At 40.4% G+C, this 22,376-nt stretch overlaps 1 protein-coding gene across 4 annotated transcripts in view; it reads left to right on the top strand.

Annotated features, from left to right (window-relative positions):
- Positions 1–22,376, top strand: part of LOC126162755 (sodium-independent sulfate anion transporter-like) — a 162,084-nt gene that overhangs the window by 81,236 nt on the left and 58,472 nt on the right. Inside the window, exons 1-2 of one of the 4 annotated variants that reach the window (XM_049919435.1) lie at positions 4,527–4,783; positions 18,954–19,174. In XM_049919435.1, coding sequence (XP_049775392.1) covers positions 18,995–19,174 — 180 coding nt within the window. In that variant the 5' untranslated portion in view covers positions 4,527–4,783; positions 18,954–18,994. Of the gene's footprint in view, positions 1–4,526; positions 4,784–9,451; positions 9,521–9,565; positions 9,586–18,953; positions 19,175–22,376 lie in introns of those variants that run through there. The other 3 variants (XM_049919437.1, XM_049919438.1, XM_049919436.1) reach the window with 3 other exon arrangements.

The raw sequence follows: 22,376 nt of genomic DNA, 5'->3' as shown, positions 1-22,376 counted from the left end.
TCAGTTTTAATCTACTGTTCATAACCAATAGATTGTGGTCAGAGTCCACATCTGCCCCTGGAAATGTCTTACAATTTAAAACCTTGTTCCTAAATCTCTGTCTTACCATTATATAATCTATCTGATACCTTTTAGTATCTCCAGGATTCTTCCATTTATACAACCTTCGTTTATGATTCTTGAACCAAGTGTTAGCTATGATTAAGTTGTGCTCTGTGCAAAATTCTGCCACACGGCTTCCTCAGTCATTTCTTGGCCCCAGTCCATATTCACCTATTATATTTCCTTCTCTCCCTTTTCCTACTGTCGAATTCCAGTCACCCATGACTATTAAATTTTCGCCTCCCTTCACAACCTGAATAATTTCTTTTATCTCATCATACATTTCTTCAATTTCTTCGTCATCTGCAGAGCTAGTTGGCATATAAACTTGTACTAGTGTAGTAGGCATGGGCTTCGTGTCTCTCTTGGCCACTATAATACGTTCACTATGCTGTTTGTAGTAGCTTACCCGCATTCCTATTTTCCTATTCATTATTAAACCTACTCCTGCATTACCCCTATTTGATTTTGTATTTATAACCCTGTATTCACCTGGTCAGAAGTCTTGTTCCTCCTGCCACCGCCGGCCGCGGTGGTCGTGCGGTTCTCGGCGCTCCAGTCCGGAGCCGCGCTGCTGCTACGGTCGCAGGTTCGAATCCTGCCTCGGTCATGGATGTGTGTGATGTCCTAAGGTTAGTTAGGTTTAATTAGTTCTAAGTTCTAGGGGACTGATGACCACAGCAGTTGAGTCCCATAGTGCTCAGAGCCATTTGAACCATTTGAACCTCCTGCCACCGAACTTCATTAATTCCCACTATCTGTAACTTTAACCTATCCATTTCCCGTTTTAAATTTTCTAACCTACCTGCCCGATTAAGGGATCTGACATTCCACGCTCCGATCCGTAGAATGCCAGTTTTCTTTCTCCTGATAACGACGTCCTCTTGAGTAGTTCCCGCCCGGAGATCCGAATGGGGGACTATTTTACCTCCGGAATATTTTACCCAAGAGGACACCATCATAATTTAACCAAACAGTAAAGCTGCATGCCGTCGGGAAAAATTACGGCTATAGTTTCATCTTGCTTTCAGCCGTTCGCAGTACTACAACAGCAAGGCCGTTTTGGTTAGTGTTACAAGGCCAGATCAGTCAATCATCCAGACTGTTGCCCCTGCAACTACTGAAAAGGCTGCTGCCCCTCTTCACGAACTACACGTTTGTCTGGCCTCTCAACAGATACCCCTCCGTTGTGGTTGCACCTAGGTACGGCTATCTGTATCGTTGAGGCACGCAAGCCTCCCCACCAACGGCAAGGTCCATGGTTCATGGGGAGAGGACGGGGTATAGAGGTATCGAGTTGAAATTTGTGTCAAATACCGAGGTCTCTGATCCCTTGGTACTGTAAATAATTAACTTTTTTAAGTCAATGCAATCAAAAGATACGACCAAGTATCTATGGTAGGCAGTGACAACCTCGTAACTCCTTTCCATAAAATTTTACGGGAGAAGCATTAACAGTTTATTAAAAAATACCAGGTGATCAAAAAGTCAGTATAAATTTGAAAACTTAATTAACCACGGAATAATGCAGATAGAGAGGTAAAAATTGACACACATGCTTGGAATGTCGTAGGGTTTATTTTAGAACCAAGTTCACAAATTGTCTGACAGATGGCGCTGGACAGCAAAACTTCAGTACTGCTACCGTGTCGGGTGAGAGGTACGCCGATATGTTACAGAATCGCATCATCCCCAGCCTGGCTGATAAACACCTGCTGGAAGGTGCGATGTTTATGCAGGATGGCGCTCCACCCCATATTGCTAGACGCTTGAAAGATCCCTTGCGCGCGTCGTTTGGTGATGATCATGTGCTCAGCCGCCACTTTCGTCATGGTTGGCCTCCCAGTTCCCCAGACCTCAGTCCGTGCGATTATTGGCTTTGAGGTTACCTGAAGTCGCAAGTGTATCGTGATCGACCGACATCTCTAGGGATGCTGAAAGACAACATCCGACGCCAATGCCTCACCATAACTCCGGACACCCTTTACAGTGCTGTTCACAACATTATTCCTCGACTACAGCTATTTTTGAGGAATGATGGTGGACATATTGAGCATTTCCTGTAAAGAACATCATGTTTGCTTTGTCTTACTTTGTTATGCTAATTATTGCTATTCTGATCAGGTGAAGCACCATCTGTCGGACATTTTTTGAACTTTTGTATTTTTTTTGGTTCTAATAAAACCCCACGTCATTCCAAGCATGTGTGTCAATTAGTACCTCTCTATCTACATTATTCCGTGATTTATTCAGTTTTCAAATTTATACTGACTTTTTGATCACCCTGTATATAAAATGATACAGATAAAGTCGCTACACGTGAATTATACACTAGAAGGCCAGTTACTAACAGGTTAGAGAGATCCAGGCACGGTAAAATCTCTCTTTGATAATGGAGTTAATGGTTGCTGGCGTTAACGGCTTTCACAGACAGATGGAGTTACGAGGTTTTCATGCAAATTATCTATTTGTCACATATTTTGATACTCGTCAGTTCATTTCCTCCTCTCTCTGTCCACCTCCTCCACTTCCTCTCTCTGCCCATCTCCTCCACTCCCCATTCCCTGCTCATCTCCTCCTGCCCCTGCTCTCTGTCAATCTCTTACTCCCCCCTTTCTGTCCATGTCCTCCTGCCCCCCTCCCCCCTGCTCTGTCCGTCGATCTGCTCCTCCCCCTCTCTTTATCAGTCTCCTCCTCTCCTTGTTCTGTCCATCTCCTCTTCTTCCTATCGGTGCCTATATGTCCTCCGTCTCCACTCCTGTCTGTCCATCTCCTCGTCCTCTCTTCTCTCTCCATATTATCACACTTACCCCAGTACAAGGCTGGTGACTCTTACCCCTACAGTACTTCTCTCCAGACTGTAAATATAACGTGTATATCAAATTTGGTTGAAATGGTCGCAGGTGTTTAGGATGAGCTTTATCTGCGGACACAAATGTCAAATATATTTCTTACATGCTTAACATACTTGAAGCGTATTTGTACGCATATTTCACTTCTGTGTCTAGCGAATTTCGCCCTGCACTTTCATTTTCACGCAGCTCAATGTTTTTGACGTCGTATATCCTGAACTATGTGCTGTACAGTGATATACAGCTACGTCCAGCGGTATATGTACCTACTGTCTGCGAAATGTATTATGAATAGAGTTGGTATAGAAAAAGTAATAAAGTAAAACATAACGCGTGCTGCGGCAGTTTTTCACGCATCTCATTATTTGAGATCATTCTCCTGAACTGTGTGTCGTACTGCGATATAAATTTGTCGGTACATTTTGTGATATATTTGGGTACCACATGCAAAATATGTTGTGAATTGAGTTGATAGTAACGAAGTAATGCATACGCCATGCCTGATGAGACAGTTTCACTGTATGTACAGAGAAAATTTAGTAAGCTATAGACCTTTTCCTTTCATCATTTTGTGTGTGTGTGTTGGGGGGGGGGGGGGGAGAGAGTCAGCGAGAAAAATTCTGGTAAGGGTTTGAAATTATAAATTATGTGAAACTTGTTGCCAGTCGCCAAATGATCTCATTATCAAATAGTAGATGCATAAACCTGGGTATTTTCGCCTGGTGACATCTCGTTGTTTATGACGTAATATCTTCACAACTATGTGTTGCACTCACTTTTTTTAGGCTAGGAACATTTACAGGCTTACGGAGATCAAATCACCAAAATTTCATGACAGTCGAATGAATGGTTTAGGAACGCTCAGAGAACAAACATACAAAGAAACATTCATTTTTATTCACGTAAATTGTTTGTAGGCACCCTCAGAGTGCAAGTCGTACGCGCACTTTTCCCATCCGATGCTCTCTCTCTCTCTCTCTCTCTCTCTCTGTCTGTCTATCTACCTATCTACCTCTTTTTTTCCAGGTCTCTGACAAGAAACTTCAAGGAATTATAATAAACGACAGTGGTAGCAATTATTTTATTTTTTATATGTCGGCTCTGCCATAGTTTTACAAAACTTTAAACCATTTTACTTTTTTCCATCACTCATTAGTGAGACAAGTGCGTCGTATTTCTTTTAAGAGTGAGAAATCAAGAGCCAGAATAGGCTCTTTCCCAATGCTGGAAGTGTCTCTGACCGTGTCACATGATATAGCTTTTGAGACATGCTCACACGCGCGTAAAAGATGACTTACATTCAAAATTTGTTGTTGCTTCGCTGCTGGTTCCCCCTCGACGACCTTCAAGCTGGATAAGATAAATTCGACACGCTCTGGTACCGCCTGGCTTCACTGCATCCATGTTTTGAAATGAGAAAACGTGATTACCCGGCGCCACAGTGTTTTGCTCGGGCGTCGCGCCTGCTTGCCAATAAGAAATGAACGCATTCCCTCAAGTGGACGGGCAAAAAACAAATTGTCCTTGGCTGGGCTGTACTGAGTCAGTTACATGGCTGTGTTGCCACTGGTTCTGACGGGATACGGTCGCGTGAGTTTTCCCGCTTTTCTACGACCTTTCGTATTCCCATTATGACATGCTCTGCGGAAAGTGAAATCTGCGTTGACGGCGGCTTCCCCGAACGTTCTCCGGAATAGCGTCCTTAACATTATTCCATGGTCGAATGCCGCTACTCCCTAGCGAAACTCTTTAATACGGAATCTTTGAGCGTAGGCGAACAGTTTCAAACAGCTAAGAAGTGTGCGTAGACGATGTAACGCGCTGGTATGGTGAGTAAGAAAACACGTTCAGTGTGTGCTGTGGGGGTATCCCCCTTATCTGTGTGCTTAAGCTGTGTCACCCGTTAAAGAAAACTGTTTTGCTGGTGTATAGTCTACTTGTTTGTCTCCGACGTAGCGTCAGACGACATGCTGAAATTTATGGCTCTTAAGACACGTAACTGTAGAGTAACCACGTTGCTCTTCTTGAGAACCATGAAATTTATTACAGTTAGGCAGGAAGACAAGTGCCTCAGACTCTGCGCGCGTGTTTGCTCGATTTGAATGTCCTTGATGCTTTTGAATAACGTATTCAGAATAGCGTATTACAGTGGGATCTTATAAACATGATACGGTTGCGTGAATTGACCGAAACCAAAATAACAATTTTGCCAGCAAACTACAGGTGCCGTTGAAACAAATACACTCTCAGCTTTACGCAAATGATTGTTGAGCTTACTTCATTTCAAATGCCTTCGGGCACTGGCCCGTACCGCCTAATACAAAATTCAGAAACATGAGAAGAGATAAAATTGAAATCATTTATACATATAGGGAACAACGCAGTAGAGGACATTGAACATTCTCGTTCAAGTTATCCCATAAACAAAGCTTTATGATAAACTAACGAAATCAAAGAATCACACAGGGGATACAAAGTTAACATTAAAAACCCTTTTTACAAAATCTCATGGACTTCTGAAAACATTAATAGGCTTGATAGGCTGAGAGAAGGTAGCATTATTCGGACATACAAGTATTCAACAATTTTGGGTTCTTCGATTAGTGTTTTCACCATTTAAAAAATATTTCACATTAAAAAAAATGCCGTATGTAATCTTCAGCGTTACAGTAATCGGCATACGGAGAATATGTTAACTTTCACAGGCCTTTCCTTTTCTTGGTAGCCATGTTTCCCAATTGTCGGTCAGTGATAAGTCTTCTTCTGCTTAAGATAAAAATTAAGAAGGTATGAAATAATTACTACTAGATAGTCCAATGCCGATTCTTGTGATGTTGCTGTCCTCATTACACAGCTTCGACCATCCTCCATTATATTAAATGCAATCCATCGATAGTAATCACTGTGCAAGAAGGACATTAGAGTGGACGTTCTTGGCAAGCTGCTCAGCTGTTACCCCCTTGTGGCGGTGTGGCCGTTATCCGCTGAAACTGACACAGTTACGGAGAATTCTCGATCTCGTAAGATGTCTTAGGATGTCCTGCGGTAGATAGTTTGCAATTTTTCCCGAAGCTGCTCTTGAAAGGGACAAAAGAGCGCTCGCTCATGGAATCGGTACCGATACCGGTACCGGAACCAGTACATGTCTAGATCTCTGTCGACTTGTAGATCTGTTACGTATAATATTGTTTGTAGCTGCAAACGACTTAGTCGTTAGGACGGACGTTTGTATGGAAAGGGAGGAGGAACAACCTTGGCCATCTCCCTCATCGTAGAACGCAGCTGCTGCAAGAGATGGCTCGTATTTTCAAATCATTGTTAAGCACTTTGTGCCAGCCGTTCCAAAAATAATGTAATTTAGACAAGATTGAGGCTTATAACTCGCGGATATCAACGCTTTATCAGCTTGATAATCATACTGAATAATGAACATGGACTGTCACTTGATTTGCACCACGTTTCCCTGTAAAGATGAAATGACATTGGAATTGCAATTTTTCGCACCCGTACCCGTAAGGACGATTGGAACTACGAGGGTGGTTTTATAAGGCTGGTAAAAAAACAAGAAAAATGTTTTTTCCGTAATTAATTTACCTTACTTCTCGACATAGTTTTCTTTGAGGGACACACACTTAGTCCTGCGATCCTCCAGCTTTTTCATCCCACTGGAAAAATAAGTTCTATTAAACTATGCAAAATACTCGTTGACTGAAACAGTCATTTCCTCATTTGATAAAAATTTCTTTGCAGCAAGCCAAAGGTTCAAGTTCGGGAACGGGAAGAAGTCACTTGGGGCTAAGTCTGGTAAATAGAGTGGATGAGGAACCAAGTCAAAGTCTAATTCTTGCATTTTCGCATTGTTATCGCTGATGTGCGTGATAGTGCTTTATCCTGATAAAGAGCTCTTTTTTTTGCGTGTCGTCTTGGTCATTTTTCAGCCACTGAAAGTTTCAAACCGTCCAACAATTAAGCGTAATAGGGTCCAGTTACGGTTCTGCCTTTTTCTAAGAAATATGAGGATTATTCCGTGGGAGTCCCAAAAAACAGTGGTCATCACCGTACCAGCTCGTAAAATGGCCTTTGCCGTCTAAGGCACTTTCACCAGCCTTTGTCCATTGTCTTGACTGCCGTTTCGACTCCAATATGTAATAATGGATACAGGTTTCATCAGCAGTCACAAATCGCTGCAAAACGTCTTGCTGATTGCGATTAAACATCGCTAGACATTGTGCTGAAATGTGCCGGATGCACTTTCGATCGACTGTGAGCAATTATGGCACCCACCTCGCAGACAGCTTCTTCTGCCAATTCTCCGTGGAGGATATTATGCGCTCGCTCACGGTCTCAATACAGTCACGAATTTTTCTTGGACGGTCTTGCACTACCATAGTCATGGATTTTGTCTATGGTTTCCTTTGTGGTGACCTCAGTTGGACGGTCATCCTCGTTGCTTGTCTGACCTCGTTTAAATTCATTAATTAAAAAGTAAATGGTCTGCACTGATAGTTCAGAGTCCGCGAGAACTTCGTCCATAGTTCAGCAAGAGCGCGAAACTGTTTTTTCTCCATTTTTAGTCGCAGACGGCACACTGACCAATTCAGACGGCTGTCAATAATGAACTGCACGCTGTACATTGCTTAAATTCTTTATACTATCCTTGGAATAATCAAGCTTACCAATGATCGAGCCGCAACAAAAATGTTCCATTCTTTCATGGAAGTTTACCAGAATTACCAAACCACCACCGTACAAGTGTACTGTTACCGTAACGAAAACTGTTCCTGAAACAGTCAACTTGTAGCTGCAATCAACACCTCTAAGCCAAGGTAAAGACTAAACTAAATGTAAGCATTTAAAGTTACACGGGGGGGGGGGGGGGGGGGTTATCATAAAAGCGAAAACTGACTCGAATAAAAATATGCAACATTAGAAGCAAAAAATTTCCAGTATCGTGGCTCCGCAAACAAGCCGTTTGCCAGATAATTGCGAATGTGTGTTGATGAGTGGTCACTGACTTCAGTGTGAAAATTTGCAGTACTCAGCAAACTTTCCAATTAAGTCCCTTCTAATTAGCCTCGAATTTCAACCATGCGCTGTGGTAGATGCGCGATGGGTACCGCCACATTTTACTTCTGATAGACGACGACATCTAGCGCGCCAATATGGTTCAACACGAATTGGTTGAACAAGATCTTTACCTTGGCCTCAAAGATCAGCTGACCTCAATCCCTTGGATTTTTCTTTGTGGGGTCATCTCAAAAGCAAAGTGTACAGAACTTCAGTTTATACATCTAAAGAATCGAAGCAGGGAGTTGCGCAGTTTTGTCCAACTTTTTGAAATAATCCGAGGTGTCTGAAAGAATTTGTAACTCATTGCAGAGACGAGTGCAACATTGAACCCAAGTAACTTGCAACGCCACTTTTAACAGATACGAGAGTACAGTAAACTATAGTATGTATCAGTGCTTAAGGAATGTTGTATTTCATGTTAAGATAGGCCACGGCTGAAATTTGAGCTCATTTAAGTGGGGCTTTAGATGAAAAATTGCGATTTCAAACGCATTTGTAGTCCCTAGAGCAAAATTTCACACTGAAGTCGGTGGCAGTTCGTAACCAAACATTCAGAGGTATCTCACAGACAGAGGAGCTATGTTTACTAGAGCGTTGTTACTTCTATGACCTGTCAGTTTTCACCACACATTATGGTACACCATGTGTAGATTATTACAGACTGAGTTCTTGAAGTGGCAGAAGACAAATTCGCATCACTCCTTCAGCACAGTCGTGGGACTTATATTCAGTAAATATCACAATCCATTACATACGAAACAAGGGTGTGCAAACCTTCCTCATAATACCTCACAGACATCTTCCCTGTCCTGTCTCATGATATTTCTAGTTAAAAACGGGAAGGCCGATACCTCCCTGAACCACTACTTTACACCAGAAACCATTAATAATCAATCAACTAGTATTGGTGGATAATACCCTTAGAAACTACCCAAACGCTTCTCTAATTTGGGACTTGATGTAACGAAGGTTGTTCACAGCTTATCAAGGTGTCACCAAATCTGAATTCGGCGGCATGTGCTTATCGGAAGATTAGGGGTATGAGACATACGTTCTGAGCTTTTCTGAATAATACATTGCGACACAGCAATTTTTCTCCGCCATTGAATTTGTTAGATGCCTCGTAGAGATTATCGTATGGTACGCTGAGTGGCATTGAGTATTCAAGCGGCATGATGCAACGTACTAGGAAAATCTGCCCCTAGTTAAAAAATAACAGGCCGTAATGGCTATCGTAATATGCTACGGTAACTACAACCAGTTCAGCACAGTCTGTACTGGTAATCGCGCGCGCGTTACGTGACCTTCATTCGTTCTGTTTTGTATAAAAGTTCTGACCTTATCACTTTAAACTCGAACGCATATGCTTTGATCCGAACATGTTGTTCTTCTCGCTCCATTTCTAAGATGGTCATGCGCTGGTCATCGTCGCTATAAACAGATTTATATTGAGCGAGTGACTAGTCAAGATCAAGAAGCTGCAAGGAATAAGCCTGGTGGGTGTATTTTCACAATTCCGTTGGATATATGTTAAATGTTTCTTCATAGTTTCTATCGTTCAGTAAGTTTTTCATTTAAATTTCACGTTTATACTATCATGAATTCTGCATAAATAATTGAATAAGTTATACTGCTACCTCCGACGAACTATTCTAACTTTCGGTCCACGGGTTAGCTAAACAGATACGCTGTTGTGATGAAAGATTTGGCGGGAAGGGCAGCATTTTAAATTTGTATCGAACTGTCCATCATACTATTGGGGGCAGAACTCAAAAATCAGTCCGGCCTCAGCTATATATTTTTAACAAACGATATTGTTGACAGCATATTCCCATGGTTAGTGATTAAACTTATAAATCTTTTTAGAGACACATTGAAGTCTTGACAATTTCTTTGACCCGGTGTAGAGCGAAATGTCTTTTCACGCAGAGCACAATTACAAATCACGACTAGCATACAAAGTTACTGAATAGTCGAATGCTTCATGTAATGGAAACCGAAATAGCAATGTAAATTGATTGATACATTTAATTCGAAGGTCCAGTTTCAGTCTTCAGTCGGTTACAGGATTTTTTCTGTCGCAACGTTTCTGTCATCTCGTATCTAAGATCGCCTTCTACCTAAGGTGAAAAAATGTGAAGTTGTGTCGTGATTGAGAGTGCATATAAAACTATAGCTCCCCCTATAACTGGCTGGCTAAGTCAGTTCAAAGATGTTAGGAAGGCACCTCCAGGAGGACCATGCCTCAATATTCAAACCAACTTCATGTTGAGGACAGCTTTAGGTACTTATATGTATATAAATACAGATGTCAGTTCTCACAGAAATACGCATAAAATCAAAAGTAGAGAAGTTTATGTCGGAGACCTTTAGTAGCTGACCTCTGTGTTGGTGGCTACTGAATTCGGATTCGGCATGCCACTTGTTCGAAGTCTTCAGAATAATACCGATTGAAGACAACTGAGCTGATAGGCAAAAGCAGATTTCGGAATTTCAGGGGTAGTAAAGTATAGCTCATATTAAAGTTTCCTTAATACTATGTAATGACGGCAGGCAGTTCATGTTAGTTTTAGTTTTCTTTCTGTTCGTAGAAAAATGACACCTAAAATGAACGTTGACAGCTTAATTAGGAGTAGGGAATGTGAAGATCAGTTGTCGATTGTTTTGTGTGTTAGATAGCCTAACATTTCACACTGATAAAAAAAAATGCTCTGAGCACTATGGGGCTTAACATCTGAGGCCATCAGTCCCCTAGAACTTAACTACTTAAACCTAACTAACCTAAGGACATCACAAACATCCATGCCCGAGGCAGGATTCGAACCTGCGACTGTACGGTCGCGCGGTTCCAGACTGAAGCGCCTAGAACCGCTTGGCCACTCCGGCCGGCTCACACTGCTCAGTTTACAACCGTAGCGGAAAGAAAATGTTTACCTTTGTTCAGGCGTCTGTTTAAACATTTCTATGGTACTGAATTCCAGGTTTATATCTTTGTTTCCCCGCACTCGTTTTAATCTCAGACGACAGCTAAGTCACTAATACCTCACTCAATACCTGTTCATAGTAGAGTGTTTTAATGCGTCACTTTTTGTGCTCAAAACGTTTCAAGCAGTCATAGAACAAGCTGAGAGTAGGAAAACAGCTGCATTTAAAACTGGTATTTCAGAAAGATGCTAGGAGTCAAGCTGACGGACAAATGAAAGATGTGCTATCGGTGAAAAATAAGCATCAATAAAGAGACGCTTTTTCATGAGTAAAATGGACAGGTTGGAACGAAGCGTTGTAAGACACACTGTACAACCAATTCTGCTATAGGGGTAGTAGCATCAATAGGTTTAGAATAATAAAGAAAATGGTAATACGCAAAAGAAAGTATTAATGATTTGAGTGCATTGCCACATCTCGCCCTTTTAGTTCAACCAACAATGTCAATAGCGGCTATGTTTTTCTCTTCGTGTGGCATCGTGGAATTTTACTTGGAGAATTAAACAGTTAAATGTCTCGTGTGATTGAACTTTAAATTAGTGCTTAAGATGTTTCATTGGTGATTATGCTATGGTCGAGCGAGCATCTTTATCACTCATTTTCAAGCTAAATACTTTAAATAACATAAGCTAGCGAATAGTACCGTTTCACACTAGCTATTTTGGCTCGTTAATGTTGTTTGATTGAAAAAGTCGGCAGAGATGTATATGTTGTATCTCGACGGATTCTTCAGATTTTGATCGATGAAGATCAAGGAACAAAAGAAAAATCGACAGTTCGCGCTTAATATTCAGACATGAGCATAAATAGAGATGGAATACATGAAAATACCTTACATGTGGCAAGGCCTGCTCTACGAGCCCCTTCGGTTTCTTTCAGTCGAGTGTTTTGGTTGTCCATTTTGAGCTCATGTTCATCGTAGCTGTGTGAATCCTCACTAACTCACTCTGGGTCTTCCTTTTCCTCTCGTTCCAACTGCTTTCATAGGAAGTGCTATTGTAGGTACCGGTAGTCCATTCTTCGACTTCTTGCCCATCTCTGCTGTAGCACTTCGACGACGTTACGGTGCTAGTACAACTCCCATAGTCCTCTATTTTTTCTCATCCTCCATTCCACGTTATTTTCGTGGATGACAGGTTCAAAATGTTTTCTTAGTAGTTTCGTCTCGAGTGTTAATAGTTTCTCTTCATTTTTATTTCTTGGAAGTTAAGAGGTATGACACACAGAGAATCATGTAAAAAGTTTTCAAGGAACTACAAATCATGACTCTACCAAGTATCTATATTTGTGAAAGTATATGTTTTATGAAGGCACACCAGGAACATTCTTTGTTAAACAGTCTAGTTCATAACTACAAGAGACGACTTTCATAGAGAAAGTCACACAAAAGCTATGTATCAAAAAAGTGTTCTTTATCAGCTAAAAATTTTATTTAGTGCACTACCAAAGCAAATTAAAAGTATACCAAAATTCCACATATTCAAAAAAGAACTTAAAAAAATGTAAATTAGCAAGAGTTTTTATAGTGTCAAAGAATACTTAAATCACCAGCATTCAATATACAGTTTAGCTTATTTCCTTCATCATAATGACCCAAAATGCTCATTGAAAACTAAATTGTATTCATTTCTTATTCTAATTTAGCATATTATGAATGTTGTTATGCGCATGGTTTCATGTTATATGTAATAATATTTTATTTATGAACATATAATGGTAAATCTTTTCATGTCCTATTTTCTATGTAAGACAATGTATGACAAATCCTATATCATTTTTGTAATGATGAGATACGAGGATGCTAAGTAAATGAATAAAATCCATATAGGCGAATTGAAGTTAGTACCAAGTATTTTTTCCTTCAGATATTGGTAAAACTGGTGTGCTCTGTTAACTGCTGCTAGATGAACATCTCTATTGTCTTTATGAAGAAAAAAAAAAAAAAACTGTAAGCACTTGAAGTCGTAAACTGACTTGAATGTGAATCTGTCTACTATTCATGTTACATTATTTCGGATTTTTTAAAATATGACCAGATTTTCTGTATTCCTTCCATTAACTCGTAACCCTGTTTTCTAGACCAGTTTGTCATAGGTTTGCACCATTCTGATTAATTCTGCTTGGGAGCTGCTTGTTTGCTACAGCCGGCCAGAGTGGCTGTGCTGTTTTAGGCGCTGCAGTCTGGAACCGAACGACCGCTACGGTCGCAGGTTCGAATCCTGCCTCGGGCATGGATGTGTGTGATGTCCTTAGGTTAGTTACGTTTAAGTAGTTCTAAGTTCTAGCGGACTGATGACCTCAGAAGTTAAGTCGCATAGTGCTCAGAGCCATTTTTGTTTGCTACATCATTCGTGTTGTAATATCCATTTCGTAACTCTGAAGTTATTAAATCGTTTTAAGTAAGTAGATGAAGTCATGTAAAAACCACTACCTTAGTCGGAAAAGCACGTGGTTGTTATCTGCTTTGTGAATATACTGATATACTTAAAAACGTTTATTGTTGTTAACAGGAGAGACGCTAGAAATGTGTATGTGTAGAGCAACTTTCATAATGTCGACACATTTTAAGGCAGCAGAGTTAACACTAGAAACACTAAGGATTTGTGATGACGTATCCCGGTAGGTGTGTTGAAGTATATTCCGGATAATCCTAAAGCACCAATTGAAAAAGTGCAAAATTAATAATTCTAAAAGTGTTGCCAGTTGCGTGATTGTAGATTCCACAGAAATGTCCCAAAAACTCTAATTATAAGACTTTGTCAATTGTTAACTTAATTTCAGACGTAGTTACATTTGGCCTACAGGATGGTTATGAATCGATTCGGCAACTGCAGCCCGTCGTCATTTCGTGCGCGCGCTCGTGTGTGTTGTAAAATTCATTGTTGAAAAAATCTTAGCTCTTCATGTGCATCACACCGCTGACAGTATGTTTCAAACTGGGTTGCTAGGTGTACGGTATTTCAGCCCTATGTTCGGTCCCGTAGTATGAGTGGTTTGATATTTTTAGAATTCCATTTATAGCACTAAATTATCGAAAGGATAATGGCGGTTCCCTGCAGCAATGCCTATGCGGAGAGAGTTTTCAGTCACATGAATCATTTATAAGATTAAAGATAACAAAACTTGTTGAAAGCTGTAAATAATCTAGTTCTTAATGTATACTAAGTTTTTTATTGTGTTCACTCTCAACTCAGCAAATCCTTTCCCAGGCAGTGTTCGGTAATTTTTGTAGCTTAATATAGCAATCCTAGTTTCAAATGACAGCTTTATTCGTTTTTTGGTAACGCTGGAAAACTTGATGTTTTATAGGACTATCAAGGGGATAGAATGGACAGACCGTAACACATAGCACAAGCCAGGTTTAGTTTCCAAATGAATAGTTGCGGACCGGACTTAAGGAACTCTAGAGGCTGCTTCTCTTTTATGGCGCAGTAAACTTACACAACGTGTTTGTTTATGCTGTATACAAACAAACAAAGAGGACACCAAGAATCCACCCACACATACATCTAGCAGAGCTGCCGTACAAGAACACGACACGTTACACATCTAAGGCTCTCCACACACGAAACGACTCAAAAGCAATTCGTTGCCGATGGAAATTGCTAACGGGTCGCCAGCGAATCACTTCCTGTGTAGTGAAATAGGGCCCCCTCGTTGCCAAGCGATCTGAGTAGCGTCGTGTCCTCATACACAGCTCTGTATATGTTTAGTCTGAAGATGAACGAGCAGTATTGTCAACATTAGCTTTGTACGGGGAGTCATAAAACATCCTATTTTAGACAAGCTCCCAGACCACTGAAGGAGAGATTTGACTGAGACAGCGGGATGTGAAGTGTTGAAATGACTTAATATTATATGTCTTTTACTTACATCTATTGTTTGAAATAAAATCAATTGAAGCAAATGTACAAAAAATTGTAAACATACCAACAGTGTTCTTTAGAGTGACTAGCAGTCTTTGTCATTCTGTAAAATTTCATCGTCAAATGGGAAAGAGCAGTGAAAAAAAAATGGTTCAAATGGCCCTGAGCACCATGGGACTTAACTCTTGAGGTCATCAGTCCCCTTGAACTTAGAACTACTTAAACCTAACTAACCTGAGGACATTACAAACATCCATGCCCAAGGCAGGATTCTAACCTGCGACCGTAGCGGTCGCGCGGTTCCAGACTGTAGCGCGTAGAACCGCTCGGCAGCAGTGAAAAGCCACAGATCTACATGTGTAAATACAGTGGTAATTACATACAAATGATTTAACGAGCGCAAACCACCATTATACATTTCAGTATATATAAATCCCAAGATATTTCGGTTTTCAAAATAAAATAACGTTATGTTATGACGGAAAGAACCAACTGCGCCAAATCAATTTGGCGCTGTTTACTCGTTCTGTAGAAAGCTATGAGTTTCGAATCCGTCTGTTATAACTCCTGGGCTGCTACATACAACCCTACAGTTTCTGTTTGTATGAATGTACGGGTGAATCCAGAATTTTCTTCGTTTGCATATTCGTGCGTAATAGTAATAGAGAACCATATCTTCCTCTGAGCTTGAGTTTGTGCTCGACATGTCGCGTGTAACAATAAGATGCTCGGGTGCGACAAACAGTGCTCACCTTCCTCAACAGTCTTACACGGCAACAGCAGTTTTGTCATTTCAGTGTTGGCCCATATGCAAACCAGCGTTGGCAACCAGTCGCCGATGTAGATAGCCTGCACGTTACGTTCCTTTTCAGTCGCTCCGTGTGCGGGCGTGCTGAAGACGTTGGTACGACCCAGATCTTAATATCTCCTTCGAGATTCTCTTACGAGGGATCAAAAACCGCAGTAATCACTGTTCCCGTAGCGTTCAGTTTGAAGCCGCGAGCCGAGCCAATAACAAGCTGACCTTGCCTTTTTAAGAGGTCACTGGCGATGCTGCTGCTTACAATCAAGGCGTAGGCCAGTACATCGTGGATCGCCACTTGCCTTTGCCCAGAGTAGTGTGCTACGAAAATTTCCTGTCATACTTATTTAACAAATAGACAAACGATAAAATGCTTTCAAGGTTTCATATCTGTTAGTTACCCACAAAACGGTTCGCTTTATCCTACATGCAGGTGGTATCTGTTTATGATCTTGTCTACAAAGTACTTAGAACTCAAAAAATCCCCCCAAAGCATTTGGAAAAAAAGTTTATTACGGTTAGATCATGCTTAAAAATTTGTCCTGGGGGGCGGTGGGGGAGGCAAGACTCCGAAAAGTTGGTCACTGAAATGAAATGTCATGTGGCTAGGACCTCCCATCGGGTAGACCGGTCACCTGGTGCAAGTCTTTTTAGTTGACGCCACTTCGGCGACTTGCGTGTTGTTGGGGATAAGATGATGATGATGATGATGATGATGATGATGATGAAGACATCACAACTCCCAATCCCTGAGTGCAGAAAATCTATGACCCAGCCAGGAATTGAACCCGGGCCTGGCATTCTGTTGTGCTGACCACTCAGCTGTCGAGGCGGACAGTTGGTCACTTTCAAGGTGTCTCATACCAGAAGGATCAAATTTTATAGATGTCACAAAAATACTTACTATAACCCAGAGAACTGATGGTTATCCATTCACTTTTAGAATTGTACCAGAATTCTGTTATGAATAAAGAGTCAAAGAGGGACTGCCCCCATCCTCTTCTGTGGATGCCTATGAATATATCACAGGCTAAGGATATAAGATACATATTTTTAGTTTGCTAACAGCAAGTTATTAGGCATAATATTCTTTTTCATGGTTTTATGCAAATTTGACGTGATCCATACAGTGTACATTGTATACCAATCCAAAAAACACACAATGTGTTAGATACTTTCACAGTGAGCTACTTGTTTATAAAATCCAAAGTCATGTACCAATTTTGGCAGTAATGGATAGTGGGTTACAAAAAGAAAAGCTGCAAATCAAGATGCTAGATAAAAATGTAGGGATATGTATCTGTAAATAACTGTAAGAAGTAAAGTATGAGAAACAAAAAGGATTGTTTTATATGGTATATTGGTATATATTGGAGTCAGTGGGCTTTCATATGTAGGGTTTAGGGGTAAAGTGCCCATATTTTTATTAGTGACTGAGGACAATGTACTGAACAACGTTACACCAGTATTTACTTCATTTGCAGACTAATAATTATAGCTGTTAGGAGTAGTAATTTTTTTTTTTACATTGGTTAGTACCTCCAAGTGTAGCTGGCAAGAGCAAGTCATTAATGCTTATTTTCCCCTGGGCAGCAGGACAGGTTTTGAAGTGTGGACGTATGGGCACAAAACAGTTAGTTTATACCAGGGGCTCCGAAACTTTTCCTCTAATGGAGCATTTTGAGAAACCTGGTACTTTGATGGAACACATTGTTTATTTTGAAGGTTAATAATATTTTATAAAATGAATAAAATTGTTCTATTTAGTGATTACATTAATTTTAAGTCATAAGTAATAACACAGAAATGACAATAAAATTTTAAAAATAATTAGTATCAATAAAATGTCAAAAAAAAGAAAAAACACACTTTGTTATTGATAGTCCTTCATGGAGCACTTATTCACTTCCTGTGGAACACCAGTGCCCTGCTGAACACAGTCTGGTCTATACTGACAGGCATCGTCCAATAAGTGGAGCAGTCAAGACTGTGCAGAAAACAGCTGGTAGTAAATTATGTGATGTGTTTTTGGGAAGACTGTTAGATGCAGAGAAAAAACAACAGTACATTGAAGTGGGTAACGTTGATCACAATATCTGCACTTATATCCCACCCTGTATAATCTTTGTACTCGAAGAGTGCGTACTGGGAACATATATGCAGCTTACTGTGATTTAGTTTTTGTTGCAATGTAAAGCATCTATAACAACCTGTCAATAGACGTGAATACTGACAGACAAGCTATGTAGGTTTCAAACTAAACTAATTTAAACTACTAATCTACATATTACCTTAATTTCTGAAATTATAAATAAGTATCATGTTATGAATATATTGATAAAATGTGAATGTTTATACTTATTTGTAGGTTGTGCGTTATTGTGCTTTTTTTGCTGGCTTTTGTTCCTCTTTGTATAGTATTATCTAAGGATGTTAGGAGGAAAACTTGTTGGATTAAAATACATAGGTCTTACCTGTTTACATTTAACTGTCTCACAAAGAAAAATGCTTTTCATGTTTTTGCAGTGCTAAATGTTTTTGAAAACATGTTTTTTTAAAATGGTTTATTTCATTTATGAGGTGTAGTTTGATGTAATGTGTCAGGAAATTTGCTTCCTGATGTAGTCTGTGAATTTAACTCTGCTCTGGTCAAATCTTGGAGTTGATCTTGTGACCACGATCTGGTAGCTTTCTGGGTAAATGTCAGGTACTAATTTTGATGGTGGGTTCGAACCTGGTGAACCTTCTAATTTCTTTTTGTGATAGAGTGTGTGATCATCTCTGCCACTGGGTTGTGCAGGAAGAAAAATGAGGGTTGTGTCCACACCAGACTTGATGTTAAGCTGTAAGTCTATATGAGGAGGAGGCAATTCAAAGATCAAGAAAAGAAAGAATGTAACCCACCTAACAGGCCATGTTTAACCACTGTAGTGGACAACTCAACCTTCAGTTTGATATCAGCTGAAAAATGACTTCTTAAGGAAAGAATATTTTTTTGTGGATCTTAATTTACCAAGACACAAAATACCATATCTCTCTTTGTTGTTATCTGTTTTTTTCACTTTTTTTATCTTCCTCTGTGTGTTTTCATTTTTGTTCTTCATCCATATTGTCTTTGGTACCTTATTTTCATGTCCTTTTGCATGTAACCTTGGCCTTTAAAAGTAACATTTCATAATAAAAGAACATCAGTTACTAAATACACTTTTTCACTGATTACAAATTAAGGCCATGTTGATGAAGGGGAAATTTTAAAAAATGAATTTTTTATTTCAGGTGATTTTGTCTCCATTCCAGTTTCTTATTTTTGAACAAGAATGCCAAATAAAATGCATTTAATGAAACGATTACTTCATCAACGTATGCCGATAACATCATGGCTGCCGCAGTACAATTCCGAGAAATTTATTAGTGATATTATTGCTGGAGTAACTGTAGGATTAACTGTGATGCCTCAGAGTTTGGCTTATGCTACACTGGCTGGCTTAGAACCACAGGTATGAATGAATATGGAATCTAAATATTTATGAATGTTGAGTCAATTAACTGCACCAAAAGAAAATTCAATTGAGAAAACTATTGAAATACAAAATGATAAAAGGATTGGTCAGTAGTTACTTAGGAGGCAAAATTCCAAGTGCTGTTAATAGATATGCTTTGAAGTAGGACAAGTTTTTAGGTGTTTGTATAGGTGGTGCTTGGAATTTTCTCTCTTGAAGGCAAGTACTGGTTAACCTTTCTGTCTCTCCATAACTTGACAATAGAAAGTCTCAGAGTGCAAACATAGCTGCAAAGGCAGAACACTGCTTACTTTTAAGACAAAGAGCTATATGGTAAATGAAGCAGCAAAAAGTAATGATGTAATTTTGTTACTGAACACTTTTTCTTGTCCTCTGGGCAGTACCTTTAAATTTATGTTTGCATATACACTAATGGGCCATGGCGTTAATGGTCAGTAATCCAGCCCAGGTATATACATACAATAAAGTCATTAGGTGGAGAAAGGTAAAAATTTAAAAGCAACGTGAATATGCCATATATATATATATATATATATATATACCTAAAAACAAAGATGATGTGACTTACCAAATGAAAGTGCTGGCAGGTCGACAGACACACAAACGAACACAAACATACACACAAAATTCAAGCTTTCGCAACAAACTGTTGCCTCATCAGGAAAGAGGGAAGGAGAGGGAAAGACGAAAGGATGTGGGTTTTAAGGGAGAGGGTAAGGAGTCATTCCAGTCCCGGGAGCGGAAAGACTTACCTTAGGGGGAAAATACCCGTCCTTTTTTCCCCCTAAGGTAAGTCTTTCCGCTCCCGGGACTGGAATGACTCCTTACCCTCTCCCTTAAAACCCACATCCTTTCGTCTTTCCCTCTCCTTCCCTCTTTCCTGATGAGGCAACAGTTTGTTGCGAAAGCTTGAATTTTGTGTGTATGTTTGTGTTCGTTTGTGTGTCTGTCGACCTGCCAGCACTTTCATTTGGTAAGTCACATCATCTTTGTTTTTAGGTATATTTTTCCTTCGTGGAATGTTTCCTTCTATTATAACAATAAATAAATAAATAAATAAATATATATATATATATATATATATATATATATATATATATATATATATGGTTATAATAGAAGGAAACATTCCACGAAGGAAAAATATATTTAAAAACAAAGATGATGTGACTTACCAAATGAAAGTGCTGGCAGGTCGACAGACACACAAACAAACACAAACATACACACAAAATCCAAGCTTTCGCAACCAACGGTTGCCTCGTCAGGAAAGAGGGAAGGAGAAGGAAAGACAAAAGGATATGGGTTTTAAGGGAGAGGGTAAGGAGTCATTCCAATCCCGGGAGCGGAAAGACTTACCTTAGGGGGAAAAAAGGACAGGTATACACTCGCACACACACACATATCCATCCACACATACACAGACACCTGTGTATGTGTATGTGTGGATGGATATGTGTGGATGGATATTTTTGTGTGTGCGAGTGTATACCTGTCCTTTTTTCCCCCTAAGGTAAGTCTTTCCGCTCCCGGGATTGGAATGACTCCTTACCCTCTCCCTTAAAACCCATATCCTTTTGTCTTTCCTTCTCCTTCCCTCTTTCCTGACGAGGCAACCGTTGGTTGCGAAAGCTTGGATTTTGTGTGTATGTTTGTGTTTGTTTGTGTGTCTGTCGACCTGCCAGCACTTTCATTTGGTAAGTCACATCATCTTTGTTTTTAAATATATATATATATATATATATATATATATATATATATATATATAGACACACACACACACACACACACAGGGTGTTTCAAAAATGACCGGTATATTTGAAACGGCAATACAAACTAAACGAGCAGCGATAGAAATACACCGTTTGTTGCAATATGCTTGGGACAACAGTACATTTTCAGGCAGACAAACTTTCGAAATTACAGTAGTTACAATTGTCAACAACAGATGGCGCTGCGGTCTGGGAAACTCTATAGTACGATATTTTCCACATATCCACCATGCGTAGCAATAATATGGCGTAGTCTCTGAATGAAATTACCCGACACCTTTGACAACGTGTCTGGCGGAATGGCTTCACATGCAGATGAGATGTACTGCTTCAGCTGTTCAATTGTTTCTGGATTCTGGCGGTACACCTGGTCTTTCAAGTGTCCCCACAGAAAGAAGTCACAGGGGTTCATGTCTGGCGAATAGGGAGGCCAATCCACGCCGCCTCCTGTATATTTCGGATAGCCCAAAGCAATCACACGATCATCGAAATATTCATTCAGGAAATTAAAGACGTCGGCCGTGCGATGTGGGCGGGCACCATCTTGCATAAACCACCAGGTGTTCACAGTGTCGTCTAAGGCAGTTTGTACCGCCACAAATTCACGAAGAATGTCCAGATAGCGTGATACAGTAATCGTTTCGGATCTGAAAAATGGGCCAATGATTCCTTTGGAAGAAATGGCGGCCCAGACCAGTACTTTTTGAGGATGCAGGGATGATGGGACTGCAACATGGGGCTTTTCGGTTCCCCATATGCGCCAGTTCTGTTTATTGACGAAGCCGTCCAGGTAAAAATAAGCTTCGTCAGTAAACCAAATGCTGCCCACATGCATATCGCCGTCATCAATCCTGTGCACTATATCGTTAGCGAATGTCTCTCGTGCAGCAATGGTAGCGGCGCTGAGGGGTTACCGCGTTTGAATTTTGTATGGATAGAGGTGTAAACTCTGGCGCATGAGACGATACGTGGACGTTGGCGTCATTTGGACTGCAGCTGCAACACGGCGAACGGAAACCCGAGGCCGCTGTTGGATCACCTGCTGCACTAGCTGCCCGTTGCCCTCTGTGGTTTCCGTACGCGGTCACCCTACCTTTCCAGCACATTCATCCGTCACGTTCCCAGTCCGTTGAAATTTTTCAAACAGATCCTTTATTGTATCGCTTTTCGGTCCTTTGGTTACATTAAACCTCCGTTGAAAACTTCGTCTTGTTGCAACAACACTGTGTTCTAGGCGGTGGAATTCCAACACCAGAAAAATCCTCTGTTCTAAGGAATAAACCATGTTGTCCACAGCACACGTGCACGTTGTGAACAGCACACGCTTACAGCAGAAAGACGACGTACAGAATGGCGCACCCACATACTGCGTTGTCTTCTATATCTTTCACATCACTTGCAGCACC

This window comes from Schistocerca cancellata, chromosome 2, assembly GCF_023864275.1.
Source record: "Schistocerca cancellata isolate TAMUIC-IGC-003103 chromosome 2, iqSchCanc2.1, whole genome shotgun sequence".
In the NCBI taxonomy this organism is placed as follows: domain Eukaryota; kingdom Metazoa; phylum Arthropoda; class Insecta; order Orthoptera; family Acrididae; genus Schistocerca; species Schistocerca cancellata.
The sequence above is the reverse complement of the archived record's forward strand: the minus strand, read 5'-3'. Positions and strand labels throughout refer to the sequence as shown.